This window comes from Pempheris klunzingeri, chromosome 20 (genome assembly GCF_042242105.1).
Source record: "Pempheris klunzingeri isolate RE-2024b chromosome 20, fPemKlu1.hap1, whole genome shotgun sequence".
NCBI lineage: Eukaryota > Metazoa > Chordata > Actinopteri > Acropomatiformes > Pempheridae > Pempheris > Pempheris klunzingeri.
The window spans coordinates 7,859,744-7,881,822 of record NC_092031.1 but is presented as its reverse complement, the minus strand read 5'-3'; the positions used below and the strand labels follow the sequence as shown (position 1 = coordinate 7,881,822).

Here is a 22,079-nt window from a genome sequence, read left to right as displayed (position 1 = left end):
AGCAGAAGGGGCTAACATCAGGATCAAATAGGCTGTTTCACTCTTCTCTCATCAAACATGTAGCTGTCTTAAACATGCTTAGTTAAATGATGTCAGTACACACACAGATTTGAATATTGTAAACCCATTGTCACATATATGAAGTACTGTGCACCAAGAATATTTTTATATCAATACAAATACCACAAAAAACCTCTGAGACTCACTGAGCTTCAAATGAGGCAGTGTTTCGTCCAACAGACAGAGATGTCACCCTGGAGCCCCACTGCCTGACTCTCGCCTCTGACTGGATGTTCTATGATCTAGTCTTTACTTAATGAGGTGTCACGTACAGTTTATATAAAAGGTATGACCTTATTAAACTGTGACTGAAAGGGTGAAGCAATAGCTGGGGAAAGATAAAAGGCTTGGCTGTATGGAAACTCATTTTGCCTGTAACATCCATGGGACAAGAAGCTCTCATTGTGATTCTTCAGAGATGTATAGGTGACATTTGTTGCTCCATTCAAATTGTGTTTCCGTATGAAAGATAGGCAACACTAAAAATTAGAATATTGCAGTTGCTTTAAACTGATTTTATTGAGGCCGTTTGAAAAACAAAATATGTCAAAAATCCTCACCTTTAAGTTAAGAGTAGCTATACAGCAATAATTAAGGTCTGCAAATAACAGATTTACACCTCAATCAGTTGTGAAATACAGAAACAAACAAATCAAATTAATATTTAAGTCCAACTTCACGGTGTGCATCACACATAGCAAAGAAAAGCAAAAGCCAAAAACCAAAAAGTTAATTCATGGACCGTGATTGTAACTAGACTTTTGTGATAAATGTGGATGGTAAGAGATTATTTCCCAAAAAGCCAAGCTGCTTTTTAAATCAAACTGCTTTCCTGAGAGCACTCCAAGCTTTCCAAACCACGTTCTTGTTATTCTTTTACTTTAACTTGATTTCTGACAGCCAATTCAATTAGGCTGGATATGTGTGGGTGTGAAAAAGGCAACATGACAAACTCAGAAGATGGATGGCAACCTTTGCTTCACCATTAAAATCACGATTGCGTCGTATTGAAGCTCAATCCATTGGCGTATTACCAGCAGCAGCAAAATGAACACAGCTTGGACTGCAGTGCCAGACGGGGTCATAACTAATAACCCTCTGCTGTTCAGTTGTTTTTTTTGTTTTTTTTTTTTAAAAAGGATCTGCATGCTAGATTTTCATTTTTGGCTGCCAGTGGTGGAGATCGCATTTGGTATACTCCTCACTGTTAATTAAAAGTTTGTCTAAAAAAAAAAGAACATAGAAAATACCGCTAAAGGCAGTCTGAGAACGTTTCGGTTCCTTTTCCAACAATAAGGCATGGTGACTCATCAGCCACCTGACCTTAACGGCACTCTGTGGGGACATGTTGTCTGGCTGAGCCCCTGTCGGAGTCATCTGGCGTCGGGGAGGAGCTGACCTGTTGGTAGATGAAGGAGTAGAGGCTGACGTCAGGGCGTCGACCGAGGCAGCTCTTGCACACCGAGCTGTAGTACTGCTGCAGGAGATCATACACCTGCCCTGTGACGGAGACAAGGAGACTGTGTATGTTGTCTGGTCTCTACAGTGGACTGATATCACAACAAGCAAAGTGAGTTTTCAGGAATAATAATTAACCATATCATTGTTTCTTGAGATCTATTTTTTACAAAAGAATCCTAAAAGGAAATATTATTCCAAAACACAACTAAAAATGTTATTATTTAATGCCTAAAAGCCTTGGCAGTGCAATCAGAAAAGTGCAAAAAGGAAAGGCATCACAGTTGCACATAAACAAGAAGCAGGTACGGTGGCTGTTTGCCTTACCAACGCTGAACTTCCTCTGAATGAGGAAAGAGTGCATGTTGTGGACATCTGTCATGAGCTGGCTGTCACCAAAGGTGAAGTAGGCCACATCTCGGCCCGCCTCAGCAGCTGCCAGCATCTGGAGCAGAGCTGGAGGAAAAGAAACCTGTGTTAAACTAAGAGTGGCACAAAATTTGCTTCAATACAGTAAAAGGATTTGCCTTTTAAGGTTTATTTTGCTGTTTTCTTACACATTCTTATCTTCTTACAGTAGGGGTCTAAAGAGAGTAAACAGAGGTCTAAAGAGTCATACAGTAGCTGATGTTAACATTTAAAGTGTGCAGCACCAGCCTCCGTGACTACAGTACAGTAGAAGGTAAGTAACCGGGGGAATAGGTCTCACCCCCACCGAGAACTCTGGATTAGTTACAAAGCGAGGCCAGGTCCAGCCCCGGAGAGCTGTGAATATTTTAAGAGACTGGAAATATGTCTGCTGATTAATGAAGGTTGGGACAGTGGCAAGTTAACAAGCAAACGGAATCAACATTTTCAGAAGAGCGATAAGGTGAATATGTCCACACTTCAGCACTTTCTCTCCACTGCTCTCTTTCAACTGTGGTTTTTCAATACTTATGCGACAATTAAAAATAGGTGGCTATGTGAGGCCACGGAAGGTAAAACCCAGGAGGAAAACAGCATCTGAATGACAAAGCTCTTCCCAGGAGGCATGTCATTAAGCACACACTAGGTAATTGCGCCTATAGGTCTGTGTCTTGCTACAGCTAATTAACGAATATGCACGGATGCATATATAGATGGCAAGCACAGTGGCTCTACGTCAGGCGAAAGAGAGAAACAGAGCTACTACTGCAAACGATTAGCATAAACTCTCCTGAAGCTCCCTGCTCAGCGACAGTAATACAAGGCTCAGACAGAAGGCTGTAATGGATTGATAGACTGGAGCAGGCGATCAATTTCACTATTAATGAAACATATTAACGTTGTCATTTGATCAATAGAAGGAAGGCGACGAATAGGCCTTAACTAAATGAACGCACTCCTGGAAGACAAATGGATGCCCACACTGATCTGCTGGAGCCTTTCAATCTGAATTTTAATCTGTTAAATCCGGGAAAGTGAGTCCGCTTAGACCGCCGAGTGAATGAAGATGACCCACTGACGCGAGCGCTACGTCAGTGCTTACCTTTCAGACGTGTGTCGCCGCCAAAAACCCCACAGCCCCAGTTCCCTGTAGCCACTGCTGCAAGGTTTTTGCTTTGATTCTCGGGGCGAGAAAAGCCACAGTAGGCCTTAATGAAGACAGAGTAAAGGGAAGGTCAAAAGCAACATATTAGGTAATATTAACACAAAACAATCAATATAATAGGACACGTGTTGTGTAGCAACACTATAAAACATTGGCTGCACAATGAATTGCACAAAGGGATTTTTGCAAAAAGTAGTGCGCATGCAGTGAATGCTATTAATTATTCAGTTGTGTGAATTTTTAACTGCTTCAATTTCCTAATTAGAACTTGAACACTAAAATAAAGTGGAGGAAAATATAATAATGCACTACATTGCAAATAGGGAGTGATTTCAGGCACCGCCATTGCCTCACAATAAGAAAAGCCCTTCCGTCGACAAAATTGTGAATTTGTTGGGACGCCATTACATCAAGTTGTCGGCTACATGAAGCCAGGCTGCTCACGTACGTGGGGAATGATGTGTCACTTGGTACATAAAAGGTGGAACCAGCTCTCGTGAGCCTCAGGTCTTGGGATCACCTTATTGTTCCAGATCACCGGTATGTTTCATAAGAAGCAGGCCTATAGAACGTCTCCATACTATCAAACATAAATTGAATATAGAAAGCAACAAAGTAATTCCATTTGCCTGCAGGCCTGCGCTTGACACATCACTCAGAGCATGAACACATAAAGCTTGGCTGCCCCGGCTGAACATGCATTTTTGACATTTGTGTCATACACACCTATTCCTTTCACTGGATCGCCATTGGTGTGAAATTAGCATTGGGTTTTACATAGTAATAATTGCACATTACAGACTAAACTCACATGCATGAACAAGAGCATTTGACATGACAACATGTTAGCTTGTCATGAAAAGTGATTTTTATATGAAAGATCTGAAGGGGCCCTGGACATTCATTTTCACATTGGAAATCAAGTGAATAGTGAAAATGAATTGTGAGCGTCCAACCTCCCACTGACCAGTCATAAATTCTTCCTGTGAAAGGGCAGATATGACAGTCAGCTGGACAATATTCGAAACAGGATCGATCTTCATGTTGGTCACTTGTCAGAGCTGTCAAACTCCTCCATGCTTTCTGACGGCAGCCTTGACAATATCAACATCTTGATTTTCTATTACAAATGGGCATCTCTGACTGGGAAGTCTGCACACATGCAAGAATCCCTACTAATAAAAATCTCTATCAAATAAATGTAATAATTGTGATTAATCGCACTGAGGTCAATTGTGCTAATTAAAATTAATTCTGGGCCTAATGGACGGTGTAATTATTAAGACTAAGCTCTACAGATATGACAATCCATTAGTCTGTGATACTTAGATATGTCACTAATCGATTATTCAGATATTTACCTTGACAAAAGTAAACATAAGTCATTGTCATCTCAGCTGACATTTGTGATGACACCGTTTTCCAATTATCAACCAAATGGATTGGCATAAGAATCTGTGTAAATCAAATATGAAGTAATGTGGTAAATATTACTAAAATATAACATCACTGCAGCCGTACACTGTTAAAGAGACATGAAGATGCGAGATCAAAGCATAACATCAAAGAGCAGTGGTAGACTGCCCCCACACTTCCACCGCCATAAATTATACAAACTGTTCATTTTTCAGACAGAAGGCAAAAAAACTGCCATTACAGCAGCAGCCCTCACTATAAACTTATTAATACCTATTTTGCAATGAGCTGACAATGTTTTGTTTTTGTTCTCAGGTGTTTTCATCGAAACCAGTCTAACTTAAACCAGAGCCAAGCAGAAGAGCAAAAGGCACAACCAAGACACTAAAACCCTTAAAGAAAGCAAGCAGGAAACACAGATTAAAAGAAAAATACAAAATCACCTTGTTGAGTTCTCGGTTGAGTTTCTCTGGGTGAAACTGTTCAAGAAAATTCTTGAAATGCAGTGCATCAATGGCCACAATCTCTGTGCATCTTCTCTGCCACCCATCTCTGAAACACATCAAAGAAATGATTTGGCACATTGTTACTTAAGACAAAACTACATTTTAGTAAGTTCTCTACATCTACATGCAAAGTGAGAAGCTGCACAAAATAAAGTAAATAAAACCCACTAAAAAGTGTGGTGGGCCAACCGCCTGAGCAAAGTTACCCTCAACATGATTGGAACTAATTATTTAAACACAGCACTTAGTTATTGTTTCAAGCATTTTGAGGTCTTATATAGGTGCAATAAATACCTTGGAGTTGTGTCCTGGTGGCTGCCATCCCATTCGTAGGTCTGAGAATAGCCTGTGTATTTACTGTACTGTTGTGTTCCTGGTAATAAGACACAGGGAAGATGAGTCAAACACAACTGCAAAGCATTAACACAATAATCTTTTTTTAAACATGGTTGGAATTAAAGAACACTTCCAGCTGTATTTAGGTGGCAAACAGGAAAGAACAGTAAGATCACTATGTTTTAATAGTTTGGCCATCAATAATGAAACAATTAAATAATAGTTTGGGGGAAATAAAAGGTGTAACTTTGGTGCAATAACCATAATGTAGCTAAAATCAGTGTGTTTTTGATTCAACAGCCATATCTAAACTCTGATTGTGTGGCAAATACCGCACTGCAAAACCAACAGGCTCTTCAAAACATCTAAATATATTCAAATATATTTCTATATATAAATACTCAAACAAGAAATAAACAGTAGAGAAAATGAATTCTCTAAAACAGATTAAATTGACAACCAGTGATATAAATTGCTTTAAAAATTCATTATGATGACAAAAGGTTTTCGGGCAGATGTGCCTGATGTGATCGGATGAAACAGGAGCAGCTGTCTCCTGACAAGAGGAAGGTCACGTTATTAGCCCCCTTGAAACGACGTGCGAAGCAGCGACTGACCGGCAGCTCACAGGGGAACACTCACCACCCGTAAAGGGGGAGCCGAGGGTGGGGAGGCAACAGCACAGTCAAACAAAAGAGGCCACAAATTAACTTCCCATTCATTAACGCTCATTAGTACCTGGCTTTTGAGAGCACTCGCTGAGATGCTTCAAGCTGCAAAATGAATGAACCAAGTGATTAGTGGTGGGGCCTTGGTCTGCGGGTATTAGGAGGTGCACGTAGGGGGGGGGGGGATCTCTAGAGCACTCTCCATTTAACAGATATGTCACTAATAGTTAGTCTGCCTCTCATTTTTCAATGATAATGCACAAATGTATTGCCTGAATAAAACACTGAAATACCTAATCTAGTTCACCAGTATGCTACTAAAACACGTGCAAAATGCTGAATGGGATACATAAACATACTTTGTGGTTTGCAAAGTCGCAGTTGATGCACCATCAGCATGGCAGTGAAAGAATAGGAGAGGATACTGAGGAGCTGCACAACCACAGCGACCACTTTTTACAGTCCAACTACTGACCACATACAGACATTTCAACTTACATCAACCTGAGAGCTAAATGAACATACAAACTAAACTGAGATCACTGATGCTCCAGCCTCAATTTATGGACAAAAAAAAAAAAAAAACTGGCCCAAATGGCAGACAGCACAGTGAAATATCTTCAATCAGAGAATAACAGAATCTCCTGTTTGGTTGCTCTGTTCACCATGTTGAGTGTGCCGATCCTTATGTGGGTACATTATAAATATTCTGCTGACAGCTCTTAAGCGATGCATTACAACAGCCAAGAGGCACACAAATCTTGTCTCTATTATTTGCACAACATCTGATGATGTATGTACTGACAAAACCTAACACTAAATTAAACGTTTCATATTATCCTAATGCTTATCAAAACAACATAATAAATCCACTCAGTAGCTGCAACAGGCAGTATGTTGGTAACAGCGTTCTGAATAATTATGGTTGGTGAAATAATATGAATGCAATGGTGAATAATAAAGAAATATCATGAGCTACTTTAAGAGTATTTTAAAATATTCTAGTGACATTAGAAATTAGATATATAAATGTAAAGCATGTGAAGTTCACTACCAGACACCACAGAGACGTTTGCACAGCTGATAATGTTTAGCGCTCCCGTCGTAAAACTAGATGGCCTCGTGTTAACTATGCATACACCTGACCTTTATTGGTCCTCCAAAAATATCAAACTCTATGATCAACCATATTTGCATTTGAAAGGAACAACCTTAACGAACAATGATTTCGATTATTTTATGCAGCCAACTTGCCATTCAAAAATTATTTGTAGTGGGAAGCAGATTTAATCTCGACCAGGGAAATATTTGTCTGTTCATTAGAAATAAGAACAAATGAGTTGCATAAAAATCAAAAGGGATCATTCACAATGTTCCTGAAGGTTGGTCCATTCATGTGTAAATACATCAAAACAAAGTGTCTCATATTTGTGGTGGACCAGAGACAGTAAAAGGTCAGAGGCGCATCTCATTGACATGTTGAGGCAAAAGCAGGCATCTGTGAACAAACGAGGATAACGCAGTTTCTCACTTTAAAAAAAACATAGCTGTCCACAATTAGAATGAGGAAGTAAAAGTCATCAGTAGGGCCAGTAAGTCTGTTTTCACACATGTTGAACTACCATTCACACTGATTTGTGCAGCATCAAGAACAAAAATCCCTGTATCTCCCTGCTTGCGTCAAGCTTGCACCGTATTTTCTGGTCAGTACTGCCATCAACGAATCACATGGCTTCTCCTTGATACTGTTTATACTTTTGACCGCCCCGATGGCAGCCAGATATCTAGCAATCAAAGAAAATTCAATTAGGCCTGGGCACTTTTGCAAATTTCAGTGCAGAGGTAAGATCCATTAGCTTCTCTACTGTATGCCAAAACATATCATGTGGGAATATGATTTACCACATGGCCACAATGCAGCAAAGGCTTGGACTTTTACAGCGGGGGACAAGAGATACGGGCAGGGTTTAATAAAGATGATGGAATGGAAGAGTCCATTAGCGGAGCAGGTCTTGGGCAGGTCTTCCAGCTATAATTAATTCTGGGCCTCAGTAATAAAGTTAAGTGGTGCAAGTGGAGGCGAGGGATAGATGGCTGGCAAGAAGTCTGAAGGTGACTCCACCAAAGCGAGAAGACCTGATGCAGCGGTATGATTGCTGAGGAGGGCGGAGGCTCTGTTGCCTCACTTCCTGTTCTAATCCAACGCACTTGTTATGCAACATCAAGGCAGGCTCATCATCATGGGTGATGAGTACTTGCACACAATGTTACAGTGTAACAGTAATTACAAGGAAAATGTATTATTTATACATCCAACAAATACACAGTGACAGTGGCATTCATTTGGAGTCCTGTTTCTGGCCATCAGCTGAATGTAAAGCCCTTTTTATACAGAAATCACACAATATACAGTAAAGAAGACTCATCATTGAGTCAGTTTTGCTTATTTACATTGACCCAAACAACAATGGCAAATTGCTGCCCCAGTGTGTGATTTTAGATCACACTTCTGCTTTCCAGAAACTATAAAAGCAATGACAGGCATGTCGTGTGACATAAAAGCATTGGTGTCTAGTAGCACCACCCTTTCCAGAAAGATATTGATTCATCTCTGTTCCTACATCTGCTGCTGGCTCATAGGGGGAGCATCAATGAGCACCCCCCTTCCATCTAACAACACTTTACACAGATGGCGATGCAGAATAATGGCTCAACGCCTTGTTAAGGCGATGTAAAAGTGTAATACTCACTCTCCTTTTCTATCAACTCCTGAGGGAAATGTCAGGAGTTGGTGAAGAATTAGCAGACAATATTTTAGCTAGTTGCCAACTTTGTCTGCCATTGGTGCTGGCCAGATTATCAGAGTGTTTTTTTTTTTTTTACTAAAAACATCTGCCTGTATCTGGAAACAATGCTAATGAGTGTAGGGAGAGTGTACCAAAACAGTAAAAGGCTGCAAATCTAAGTTAAGAAGATTTTAAGTCAAATGTATTCATACAATCCCCAAATCACTTTTGTTTGATGTTTTTACTTCACTGTGCCAGAGATTTGGTCTTAAACGCATTGTGACCGTTATAAGGAAAAGAAGGAAAGGAAAGGAAAAAAAGGAAAAGTCATTTGGTTTTGCACACATCAATTCATGTCAGCCATAGCATAGACTAAGACATACTTATGAAGGGTAAAAGTAATTCATAATTTTTTCTGACCCAGCTGTAAAATCCACAAATTAATGATTTAAATTATTTTAATTATATAATTTTGATATTTTGTATTTTATTACAAAATGACAACTGGATGAGTTTAGGCTTCCTTTTTTCTTCTAGTTTTGGCTAGCAATCACTATATAACATTGTTATATAGTTGCATTTCTAACCTGTTCATCAAACACAATCAAGGAGCTGCAACAGTCTAGACAAACAATGTTACAGATAAAAAAGAAGAAGAAGAAAAAACAGACAGGAGCCATCAGCCTCCTGCTGGGACTCCTTAAGCTTACGTCTCGTTACTGGGTCTACTGGCCTGTCTCCCAACCTTGTTTGTAGCACCCACTCAATACTGAAGTACAGTCGGTGGGAATTACTCAACAGAAAGACCCAACAGAGTAATCAGCACAGCCCAATCTCTAACTCACGACTGATCGGATTCTCCCCCTTGCAGCCAATCAAAAGAAAACATAGGACAAGGACGGATACCGAAAACAGGGCAATTGCCACAAACATCCTTTAGCCTGCTGAGCCAGGATGGGGTAAATTGAAGGTGCGCTGTGTTTACTCCAAACTGTGTGTGACTTGAAACGCCCATTATGTTTCGTCTGTCAAATTATAGGTCAAGCATGAAAAAAGTAAACCTGGGGCATTATTGATCTGATGTGGATCAACGGACTAGATCGTGAATAATTGAATAGAATGATCCTTTCAGTGAAAAATTGTCAAACAAGTTGTGGGCGACTTTTTGATCACTGACCTGTGATGATCAGACATTCATTATGATCCAGGGCTTCGGTGAAGAGGCGAGAAACAATCAGCTCTGGGTTGATCAGAAAACGGATTTCCTCTTGAACTAGACCAGAACTGGTGACTCCTCCTCCCACAAACCGATTGGCAAAATCCACCTACAAATCAAGACAGATGATAATTTAGATAAAAGTAATTGAACATTTTCTATGATTCCCAAAACGGGAGTAAAACACTTCATGAAAGGGTCTCAGCCTTTTCTCTTTTATTTGTGACAGAATCCCTGACAAGCTGATTGGGAAGGAGGCTTGAGGTGCTGGCATTACTCAGACATCTGTCCCCCCAATGCCAAAATGAGCTCTCCTGAGGAGCAGCACTCAAGTGTGCTGCTGCCAGTAGCAACTACCAAAACAAGAGAGGTCCTGCAGTCAAAAGTAAACATCTCCCTCCAGTCATTACATGCCGCTAAATCGACTGCTGACTGATGCCTGTGATATCTCTTCCTGCTTGTGTGTTTCAGGTTTGTGGGCAGATCTGTGGGTGACACTGATTTATTTCAGTCTGTTTACGATTCAAAAGAAAAATATGCATCTCCTAGTTTCTGCTCAGACACAGGCGTGACGACTCATTGTTTCAGTCAGAAAGCACCCATGTGGAACTTGTAGTCCAATTTCAGGACTGACAGTTGTTGCTTATTGGCCTGTAGACAGCCCAGACCAACCCCGTCATAACCCCCGGAAGAAGCTGCAAAGGGGTGAGCAGCAGTCTGAGAGAACATCTCCCCAAACTGGTCACTCAACTCTGGGACAGCGAGCCAGCCTCCAAAGTCTGCTTTGACAGGCTGTCAGCACCACCCCCACCCCAGCAGAGCATCCATCAATCCGGGCCGCAGCGTGCCCCGGAGCTGGTCATGTGTGCACATCAGTTGTCAGCTTGTGGCAACTGGAGGCAAACAAAAGGTGAAAGGCAGAGCGGGCCATCCTGACAGTGGATAGGAAGCACGGCCGACACAGAGAGCAGAAGAGGCTCAGAGGCCTCGACCCCAGTCCCAGCACACACTCCCTGCAACACGTCACAGGCTCCCTCAAAGGCCTTTTCAGCAGTAGTAAGCATTCTGGGTGAAAGGCTTGAGAATGTGGTGGCTCTGTGACTGACTACAACAGAGGGAAAAGAGGATGGAAACCAAGCACAAGGAGGAGTATCTCTCAAACAAATAGCTCCTTGAAGCAATGAGAATAGGATTCTGCAAGGCCAAGTACCTCTAAAATCACACTATCATGACTTTCCGCGAGTGAAAACTACTGGGGTACCTCTCCTCCCCTGCGTCTCACCTGAAGCATTCCATAACCATCATCCTCAATGGTCCCTTCGCAAGTAATGTGGAGCTTTGTGAGCAGAGTCTGTGAGCTGAAACACAAAGAATGAATTGTTTTCCGGTTATTGGCTAAAGCTGAGCTGGATCTGCTTGACATACTACTAACAGTGACAGTAACATTTTTCTATGAAAGTGTCAATATATTATACTTTTTCCAATTCAAAGGTTTATCCATTCTTTTTCGTGTGAACGTTACAAGTCCAGTAGGCTCTGAAAAGCAAAAAAAAAAAGGAAGTATGAAATGTCAGTATTTATTTTACATCACTGACGTTGTATTGCTGCAAATTTTAAAAATGAGTTCTGAATACCTACTTTGTTCAGTAAAACTATTGAAATAGCACATCAGGGTTTTCAGTTTCTCAATCTTCTTTGAAGTGGCCGCCTCAAACAGCCTGAAAGCAAGAAGAGATTATGAATCGAGTTCAGTTTTTCTTGATATTAATCATCTTATAAAAATTAAGCACACTTTTCAGGCAAGCAGGTTATACATAGCATCACAGCAAACCACCAACTCTTCCAGTTTTGCCTACAATTAAACAACTACAGCCAAAACCAGGAAAAATGACTCTCTGTATAGAGACATAGAGACACAAGACCTCCACTTTGGCCATGTGAGTTCAGTCATGCTTCAACTTTTGATATGAATTAGTTCATCTCTCACTCAGCTTCCCTTTCAGTCACTAGCCGATTATGTAGGAGTTCCTTCGTTGTTACGACAATGGAGTTGCCCCGGGCTTGCCATCACAGAGTCACACTCATGTGCCACTTCACAGCACTCACACAAAAAAGGAACGGGGAAGGAAACACGGCCCCCTCCTTGGGGATACATTAAGAAGCCCTGTGTGCCTTTTAAGTAACAGAGTCCTCAGGAGCCAAAAGGTCAATCCCCCTGAAAAATAACACACAAACAAACACACACAAAGCAGCTGGTACTGAGGTGCAGTGGGTGGGTTTGAATGCACTTTGAGCATTAAGCCCACCATCTTCCTTTCGAGCAAACTCTGTAAAGAACCCCACAGCCCGCCTCACATGCTATAATAGAGAGAAAGAAATTTCATGTGAGTGAAATGAAATAACAAGACAAGCTTGGTGCACTGAGAGCCCTTCAGGGCCGGGAAACTCATTCACTGAAGTCAACTCCTGCATTCATTTCTATTTTTTGTCAGTGTGGCCCCTAGAAACGACCGTGCGCCATGTCGTCCTCAGGGAAAATGTCTTTGACATAAGTTAGCCACTAGTGAGAGCAGGCTTTTAGTAACAAATCGCAATATGGTCTTTAGGGAAAAGAGAATTAAAACACAATTATATAACATCAATATACCCCCCACAGATGTGAATGCTATGATGTAATAACTCAGGAAAAGGGTATAAGTGACTACAGTATATACAACAGCTGGGTTCCCGCATCATCAGTTCAAGAAAACATTTCTCAAAAAATAGGCAAATTGAGTTTAGGAACTGTCTGAGCTAAATGCACTTCATAGTAAAATAAAAAGTTTGCTGAAGAATACTTTGTAAGACAGGCACGACATTCAAGCCAAGAAAAGAACAGTCTTACTAGTCTGTTTTATCTCAATGCAAATAAGAAGCCGGCATTAAGATAAAAGAACACCATGAGATAAAAGCCTTCACATCTATTTCCTCCACCTATTTCTCCAAATGAAAATGCAGAAAAGGAGAATTTGAAGCATTTCCAGCATTTTTATTTTTATTTTTTTACCAAAATTAACAAAGTAAAAACAAATTAATGATAACATTTGTAACAGCAGGCTATAAAGATGGAACCCGGTTTCTTTTCAAATAACCTTTATGTGAATGAAATGCTGATGCGGTGGAACTCTTTCACAGCCTTCTGCAAAACAGCCAATGGCCTTCTCCTTTGTCAAAAGCAGCCATCTGAGTCAATGTTAATCTAATTCTCTCTTCCATTTAGGTAATTACACTGTGATGCCAACAGAGATGGGGGACATGACTGAGCAGTGGTCTCCAGACTGATTCTGCATTACACCATTCAGACGATCTCCACGGAGGAAGCTTGCAAGGATTTAAAAAAAGAATGCCATCCTGCCTTCCTTTTTTCTTCTGCGTCATATTTGTATTCAATATTCTGGTAAAACTGTGCCAACGAAAGACAGAACGTCCAACAAATAGTATTACTATTTCTAGTAAGTACAGTAAGCTCAAGGACACATCAGCCCCTGCACTTTAAAAAGTAAAAGCTCAGTGTTCAAATGAACAATGACTCATGCGCTCAGTGTCGAGGTAAAAACCTTTCAGATCACAGTGTAAATAAGTCAGACTGATCACCGCCGCTGATCAATATGCTTATGTTATAATGTAGTGCTTGCTCAAGTGTTATCAAATCTATGTACAATGTAAATATTTGCTTTACCACTCAGCCAGAAGATAAAATGAGTTGTGAGGAAAGCATATACAGTAGTGCCCCCTCATGGAAATGATGCTAGTTGTCACAGCAGCATAATTTATAACCTGATTGTGTTACATTAAACATCATGTATGGAACTGCCACATCCCTATATTACCTGAAGAAGTTGATGTCTGGGTAGTTGCCGTACTCGGTCCTTCTGGAGTTGCGTCGGGGGAAAGTGCAGAAGAAGGCGTTGGCGAGCAGACATGCCACCTGCTCCTGAGACATGGTGATGGAGTGGTTCATGCCTCCCTTGAGGAGGGGTATCGGCTAGAGGAGGAACACAGGTACAACTGAGGAAGGTCAAAATAATTTGTTTTGTCAATTTGCCAAATGAGACATTGAAGTATGCTGTACTAATTTGGCACCACTCTGTGCTTCTTGAATCAACCATCATTATTGCAATCAACATCCATCCTTGAATCACTAGAGATCCATACTCCTAATAAAGGCTATGAGGTTTTAAACAAACATTGCATCTGTATAAGTAATTCTGTACTGGCAATAATGAGTGCTTGTTGCATTAAGACTATAGACCAACAGGGAAAAACAACTATGTTTGGCTACAAGTTGATTTAGGAACAACACAGCAATAATGACGCATAATTCTCCTTTTTAAATTCTCTTTTGAATCTATTAAGCAGGTTCTTATGTCGTGGTAGATCAGTTCAACATAGTTCAACAGAATCAAAGGGATTTTTGATCAGTTTTAGACATCAATTTTCTATCAATTAAAACAGCTCATTGCAATTATTCTATTCTACAAGTCATAGCAGAATAGACAACTTTGTATACTACTCATATATATTCTGATGCTTAATTTTGAAGGTCTACAAAACTAAACTCAGTCACTAAATACTGTTTTAGCACAAACCTGTTTACTTGGGTAATGTTTTTACATTTTCAGTGTAAAATTATTCAAACTAAAAATACATTTAACACAAAGATGTAAAACTGAAATGAGATGACTGGCTGTCTGTCTGGCCAAATTAATACACAAAACCCCTTCTTAATTAGACTTTTTCAGCTGCTAACGCACATTGCTCCTCGTCATCCACACGCCAAAGTACCAGATGACCAAAAGGACCATAAAACATCAAATAAATGACCATCAATAGCTACGTGCCTTGACCTCACCATTTTTACTACCATTTCACAAGATTATTTGTCACGTCGTGACCTTTGGCTTCAACCTGCTGTCGTGATCTACTATGTCACAGACCAGTGAGCTAAGTATCTGTTGGTTAGTGATGGCTGTTACCTTGGTACAGAGCTCAGATGTTCTCAGTGCTAATTGCACCATGTCTGGCAGCAGGGAGTCAAACAGATGTTCAGCTGCATCAGGCTCCAGGACCTTGGAGAGAGCAAGAGATCTGTTTATGTTTGTTGACTGCCAACTCAGCTGTGACATTACTATCAGTTTGGGCTGATTGGTTTGAGAAAGACATTAATTGAACAGCTCTGATCCATATCAAAATGTCGAGGCTTTATGTGCAATTATACCTAGAAACAAATAGAAGTTGAATATTAGCAACACATAACATCAAAGGGCAAGACGGCCTTTTAAAAAAGTAGTGAAACTCCACTCCCTGACCAATAATACTGTGCGAGCAGATGTAAAACAGCGAGAAAAAATGACAACCTGTGCCGCTGACTATTACCTCACACATTTAAAAGGGATTGTGAAAGATATGACTTCATGTTATTGAAATACATCTGGCATTAGCTGAACAATTCATCTATAATAATACCACCAGAACCAAATATCAAAGTAAGACACTAACCATCCATGACTTGACAACAGTGCACTTACATATCTTGGACAAAATATACTACCCATGTTTTAGGCCAATGTTGGCTACAAAATGTCAGAATGATCAATCACAGAGCAATTTCATCAAGGTTGCACGGTCATGCCAGCTGATTAAACAGTCTTCTTCCTAGAAGAGATGCAAATGACCGAGCGTTTGAAATCGAAAGGACAGGGTGTTTCCAGAACAAGGAGCCTTGACTGGTAATTTAGCCTTGGACATTTATATTATGGCAAAGGAAGCCTGACTAAACACTGTCATAAGTAATGACCTGGTTGACATCATAAACTGCTCCTATGGGCGTAATAAATGAAAGCAGTTGACAGGGCGAGGCGGTGGATATAGCTGAAGTAGTATAAGCCAAGCTCTTTAAATCAGCAGGAGACAGTGCATCAAATAAACTGAACTAACTCCGTGTATGACTTGATACAGGTCTGTACATCACATCAAACTGACAAAGTAATCAAGCAAAATGTGAGGGTGCGGGCAGTGAGAAACCAGAGTTCTCGTACAGATTTAACACAACGCCTTGCGCTCTGTTTCCGATTCCCCACAGGTCTGAGCAATAAAGCAATCCGCTTGACTGCATCTGTGGACGTGTGACCATGTAAAAATAAAACACTGCCGTGCTCATGACCGTAAATACAGCACTGGTTGGGCTAGAGACAGAGAAATGAAGAAAACCGGTGCTGTCCATCAGCAGCTTTTCAGTTATTCATAAGGTGTGGGTGCCAAGATGAATATTCAATGAGGGTGCATGGCCCGTCACTCTATGCCATTCATGTCTACTTTTCACTGACACTAAAAATCATCCTGCTACAGTGTCTCCAAACTGGCATCTCCTGGGGAATAGTAACAAAATGAAAAATGGAGTGTGTTACATGGCATCTGTTCGCCTTTCCCCATTTTAGATAAATAAATCAAACATGTATGACCCTCTGTGATTGGTTTCTAAAATGAATTGATATATTCGATGGGCTCTATGAGCTGCTTTCTGTCAATATATTAGAGATACTGTACATGCAGCTTAATTGTACTGCCCCTTCAGCATATTAGACTATTAAAACACAGATTCATTACTCAGTCAAGCTGTGAATAAATTGTTAGGGACAGAAGCAATAAACAGTCTTCTTTAAGAGGAACTGTGTGTGTCAGCTTTGCAATAATAGAGCATAAATAAAGCTAATGTATTTTCGGTGAGCTACGATGCCACACAGTATATGTGACACTGGGGAGTCACCAGCAAACATCTAACATGAAACGCAATTGACAATTTTCTTTTTCAAAAATTTTAAGGTCAAATATGCAGGTTTTACAACCAATCAGCAACAATACCAACATGGTATCTCCACTTCAGTCAACAACACAGTGAGTGATAAAATGTTTGATTTGAGCCTGTGCAATTACACTGTGATGCCAATAGGAACTGGCAACATGACACACCACCAAGTGGCTCTTAAAAATGCTAAAAATGAACAGTAGCTCAGATCATAGTGTAAATAAGTCTGACTGATCACTGTCTCTGATCAATATACTCTTGTTATAAGATAGTGTTTGCTTTTGATTACCTACAATTGGATAACTTCAAATCCAAGTCTGTTTTAATATATTTGACAGCACTTAGTCTGACAAAAATCTAATTTTGCCATGCCAGTAGATTTGACACAATCCAAAATCCAGCTGCAACAACTACAACTTGGCCTATGGCTAAAGCCTCTCGACATGCTTAGGCTTTATCTAATAAACTCTAACATGATTTATGGCATACATACAGCACACAATTGATTCAGCAATATAAGGCAGGAGTAAAGCATTCTCTGGGATGTAATGTCATTTTCATTTCTGACAAGTTACTAAATGTGACCTTTTGGCAAAAAATTATATTATTTCTCCAGACTCCCATTTTGCCTCTGAAGGCCTGCAATACTCTCCTGTGTGAGATCTATTACTGTTCTTGTGCAAAATGACAGAAACACATTTGACATACTGGCATTCAAGAACAAAGCGTTACATGTACTTTTTTCCTGAGATGTGAGATATCATAAAAACATGTAGCTGCAGCTAAGGGTGGATGAGTGCTCAGGTTCAGGGTTTCTTATATCACACACACATGTCACAATGGCCCATCTCTCTAAATGGAATATTTCCAATTCTTTCGTGAGCCAGACAGTAGTACAGCCCTCCCTGATTCTCTACACAGGATGACGCAGAGCGCATCAAGACAACAGATGATGGATGGCTTTCGAACAGGGCTGGAGAAGACACCCACAACTCTGGGCAACAACCAATGAAGAAACACTGCCCCAGCCATCATAATGCAACTCAGGCCTATTTTATCCTTGGCCTGTAAAGAAAATGACTTGGCTGGGGACAGTAAAAATAAAATGAATAAAAATCACATAAACAACGCCTTGGAAATAAAACTTTATAATCTGAGCCTCAGAACAATGTCTAGACAACACGAGAAGATTGTTGTGTAATGTTGTGAAAAGCTTGATAGAGCTTTGTGAGAATACAGAACAAACATTTTCACAAAACCTATCAAAAGTTGATTCCCACACTTAGCCAAGTATTTTAAAGTTTGTCTGCCAATCACCCTGCATACTGGGCTCATTATACTGTATGTACAGTATGAATTTATGGCTGGACTTTCAAGAAATAAAGAAATAAACAAGAAAAATGGCTGTATAGTTGTGGTGACCAACTTCTGCGTATCAAGTTATGAATTAGCAGAATTAGGCCCATCGATGTTGAATCACGTCATTTAAATACAGTTAAATCTAATCTGGTGTCAAATGATACGCCCATACCACTGTCTTCCACAAACTGAAGACAATATCATCACCAACTAATGAGCCATCTGTACTTTCTTTGACCCAAGCTGTGTGAGAGGCACCGACGGTGGTTTACGATGCCTTCTGTTGGGCAATCAAGTGTCATGATTGGACAGTTAATGCTTCATTACTCTACGGCTAATCCTTCAACATCTTCAACATGTGTCCATCTGTGTTTACATGCCTCCGGGCCAGTATTAACTCAATGAGTCCAAAGTTATCAGGACAGACATGTATGTAGGTTTACCTCAGTGCAGTACAAACATAACGCTGCGAAGTCCCATTTCTTGGCTTGTGAGGCGCTGTATTTCAATATTGCATTCTGTAACAAACAAATTCAATAATTATACAAAATTAAGCACGAAAAGTATCTGAATTGCAATAATTCAGACATACTATATATGTATATTAAACCAATCAATTGTCAAATTTTGAGAAACTGTGTGCTTCTCAGTTTCTGGGCTCATGGCGCCACCTTATGGCAGAGTCTGGGAACAACGCCTGTGATGCACAGTGCCCCTCGTTTCACAAAGCAAAATACATTAGGCTTTGCCAATAACAGGACATGAATGTGAAACTTGCCTTTAACTCGATTGGCCTTGTAAACTTCTTGTTTAAAGTTTCCTTGATCAGCTCCCACCGACTCTTATTCTGCAGTTCTCGTGTGTCCTGTGAAAGCACAAACTTTGTTAAGTCACTGCCAAGTGAATACAGTTTTTCACAAGCAAAGAATAATAATGCTGCCTGTTTCTTGCAGTGATATCATGAATTAATGTCATAAGTATTGTGCCTCGTCATTTCTGTACCGTCATTTTCCTCTGTTGTGTTGTGACACATGAAACATGAATGTGGATAACAGCCTTGAAAAATGATAACCCAAGCCTGGATGGACAAGCACAGTCTTACCTAAAGTGATATTTCAACTTTCAAATCATAAATAAAACATCACAGTGCTCATCCTATCGTCCTCACTGCTGGTAATAATAGACTGAATATGCCTTCAGTCAAGAATGTAATGTGATTGCATGGTTCACATGACCAATATTGAACCAATATTGTACAATCTGTGCATTCAAAAGCAGTCTAGCACATACGTTTAATGTGCCATTTATAGGTCTTTATAACACAATTCAGTTATAAACACTTGGGCCAATACCTCATCTTCTACTGGAAACAAATTTCTATTGGAGCAGGGCATCTTGACATGGACATCATCCCAGGTATCCTTAAACCTAGCAGGATATGGAACAGGAGCTTGACCATTCTGAAGAAGGTCTGTCTGTCAAAGGGAGTGAATGAAAACATATGGTATTAGTATGTGCACTACCTGTGTACAAACCAATTTACAGTACAATATAGATTGTGAACCAATTTAAGGTTGGGTTCACTGATTTAGTAAAACACTGGATACATATGCAATACAATTCTACCAGCCCTAAATATGTTACATGTAAGATTTTTAAGCTATTAAGTGGTAAGGGTCTTACATCTTCAGCAAACATTAAGAAGGTGGTGATATGATTCTGGTAATTCACTTATTGAGTTAAACTAAAGCCTTCATCAGAAAGATAACCGTCTCTGTAGTCATCAAAAACATGGAAAGTTAAGAATTATAGACCTTCTGGGATCTGTGTACTGACCCTTATTGTAACAAAGATAATGGCATTAACTCATGGTAGCCTAAAGTTCACACATTACATTTTTCTCATGAGCTTGGCCTAAAAAAAAGGACGGTTGTCACGTTTTTATGTGGGTAATAAATAAATATTGATCAATCAGAAGCTCTGAGGAGAGCAAAGCTACAGTTTGTAGACTAGTAGTTTAATAATATACCTGAAATGGTGAAGATAAATAATTTCTACATTTCCAAACATGGTGCGGAAATATTGCAAAGGCACTGGGTTGACTCATTAAATTACTATACATTTCTATGACTTGAATGAATGAAGTCATATAATCATATGAAGTCATGATTGAATGAATCTGAATTGCTGTGCATGGCACAAAAAAGAAGTAATTGCTCAAACCCTTATCATCACAGTGTGCTGGTCAGGAACATTTCTCAGCGGAGGAAGTCGTCCACCACATTCAGGCATTCTCTTTAGCTCATTGATTGGCGTCCCCAGCCATCTGACATCTGGCTTGACAGCAGAGGTAGCTTCCTTGTCTGGATCTTGTTTCTCTGGAGGCTTATCTGGCTTGCCCTGTCTAACAGGTAAACGTGGTGAGGAGGTCCCTGAAAAGAAGTCTGTTATTTTGGCATTATGTTTGTCAGAGCCCACTGAGCTTGATGAGCATGGCTCCATTTCTTGTTTTTCTAACCCAAGTGTCTGCACAAGATCAGTTCCTGCAGAATCCTTGGAAGCTGGTGACACAGAACTGTCTTCATCCAGGTCTTCTGGTGTCAAGGGCTGCGTTTCATCATCCGGGTCAGACAGAGTGGGGTTTTCATCATTTTGGCAATCCAGAAACTGAGCTGAGGTGCTTTGAAAGCCACCGTCATCGGTCATTTCTGCAACCTCCTGAGTTTGATTGATTTCAGCTGTATTTGGGCTTTTTGTGGGCTTAACCAACCATCGTTCAAGAGTATTTCTGAACTTCTGTTGCTGTCTGGGGCCGATTCTTTGATGGTAACCTTTCGTCTTTACACCTCGCAAGCCATCTGCTCCAGTCTTTGGCCGTATATCCATCTTCGTCTCTGTGTCGTTTTGCTTCTTTTCTTGATTTACTGTCTCATTGTCTCTCACTGTGCTCTGAATACATAAAGAGGACTCTGAAGAAGAAACATTTTTTTTTTTTTACTAAAGGGTGAAATAAAGCCATTAACTTGTTTGACATGTACTCTACCACTCTTACCTTTGAGAGAAGATGACAGGGGTGTTGGGATACAGGTTTCAACCCTGACTCTTTTTGCTAGGGGTTCAAAGTCTGTCAGTGCAGTCATTCTACAAAAACAGGAAGCAGCACATAACACCACATGTCCATATCATCAGAGACAGAGGAGCGTCTTGGCAGTTTTAACATGAAAAGACACTAAATGTGTACTCACAACACAACTGGAGCTGACACAAGTGATGAAGTGTTATTTAGTTTTGTCCACACTTGTTTTTTCGGCAGTCCTCTCTTCAGTAGGTAAACAAATCTTAAAATACGGTATGCAGCCATACATGGCACGATCTATTTCAACAGAGCACATGCAGTGCTTTAATTGAGCACATACTTTCCTTGTAACTATATAACTAAGTACCGTTGGCTAACTAATAAGCATTAGCTAAATACGTAATAAGGCAGGAAAATGCTGCTTTATATTTTACTATTATTCAGACTTTTGCCTTAGATCAGAGTTTAAACCAGCCACAGTTCGATAAACTGTCCAGAAACGACTGTCAGACCATCATAGCTTATTATCTAGCTTAAATGCTAACTAGTGTTGGACTACACCGGGTTGATTAAACATTTGAGCCGGTGCAGAGTGCCAGCTGTCTATTAGACAAAGCCTCAAATTGCACAACGAGAACAGTTGTAGATCTTTAGTTAGTGTTAAAACGCACAATGTTACTTTTTACAGTCATGAAATATTGCTATTCTTCTACTCAACCGCTGCTCAACGCCAAAACACTTCCGCGTATGAGTGACGTATTAACGACAAAATACCGCGAGA

The 22,079-nt window shown here is 40.2% G+C and overlaps 1 protein-coding gene across 1 annotated transcript; it reads right to left on the bottom strand.

Annotated features, from left to right (window-relative positions):
- Positions 1-569: 569 nt before the first annotated feature.
- Positions 570-22,029, bottom strand: LOC139219573 (poly(ADP-ribose) glycohydrolase-like). The gene is made up of 17 exons (XM_070851485.1): positions 21,468-22,029; positions 21,275-21,363; positions 20,446-21,191; positions 19,575-19,697; positions 19,001-19,087; positions 18,666-18,740; positions 15,035-15,127; positions 13,889-14,043; positions 11,658-11,737; positions 11,495-11,555; positions 11,302-11,377; positions 9,981-10,128; positions 5,308-5,386; positions 4,951-5,059; positions 3,029-3,134; positions 1,846-1,974; positions 570-1,560 (listed from the first exon to the last, which is right to left on the bottom strand). Exons 1-17 carry the CDS (start codon positions 21,581-21,583, stop codon positions 1,385-1,387), a joined length of 2,448 nt encoding a protein of 815 aa, XP_070707586.1. The 5' UTR covers positions 21,584-22,029; the 3' UTR covers positions 570-1,384.
- Between the last annotated feature and the right edge of the window lie 50 nt (positions 22,030-22,079).

Excerpts from the sequence above, each read along its gene's own strand:
- LOC139219573 (XM_070851485.1), bottom strand. The coding sequence starts at position 21,583 with ATGGCTGCATACCGTATTTTAAGATTTGTTTACCTACTGAAGAGAGGA. Across the intron at positions 19,088-19,574 it reads TGTTTCCAGTAGAAGATGAG|GACACACGAGAACTGCAGAA; the intron begins GTATTGGCCCAA and ends GTGCTTTCACAG. Across the intron at positions 11,556-11,657 it reads CAATAGTTTTACTGAACAAA|AGCCTACTGGACTTGTAACG; the intron begins GTAGGTATTCAG and ends TTTGCTTTTCAG.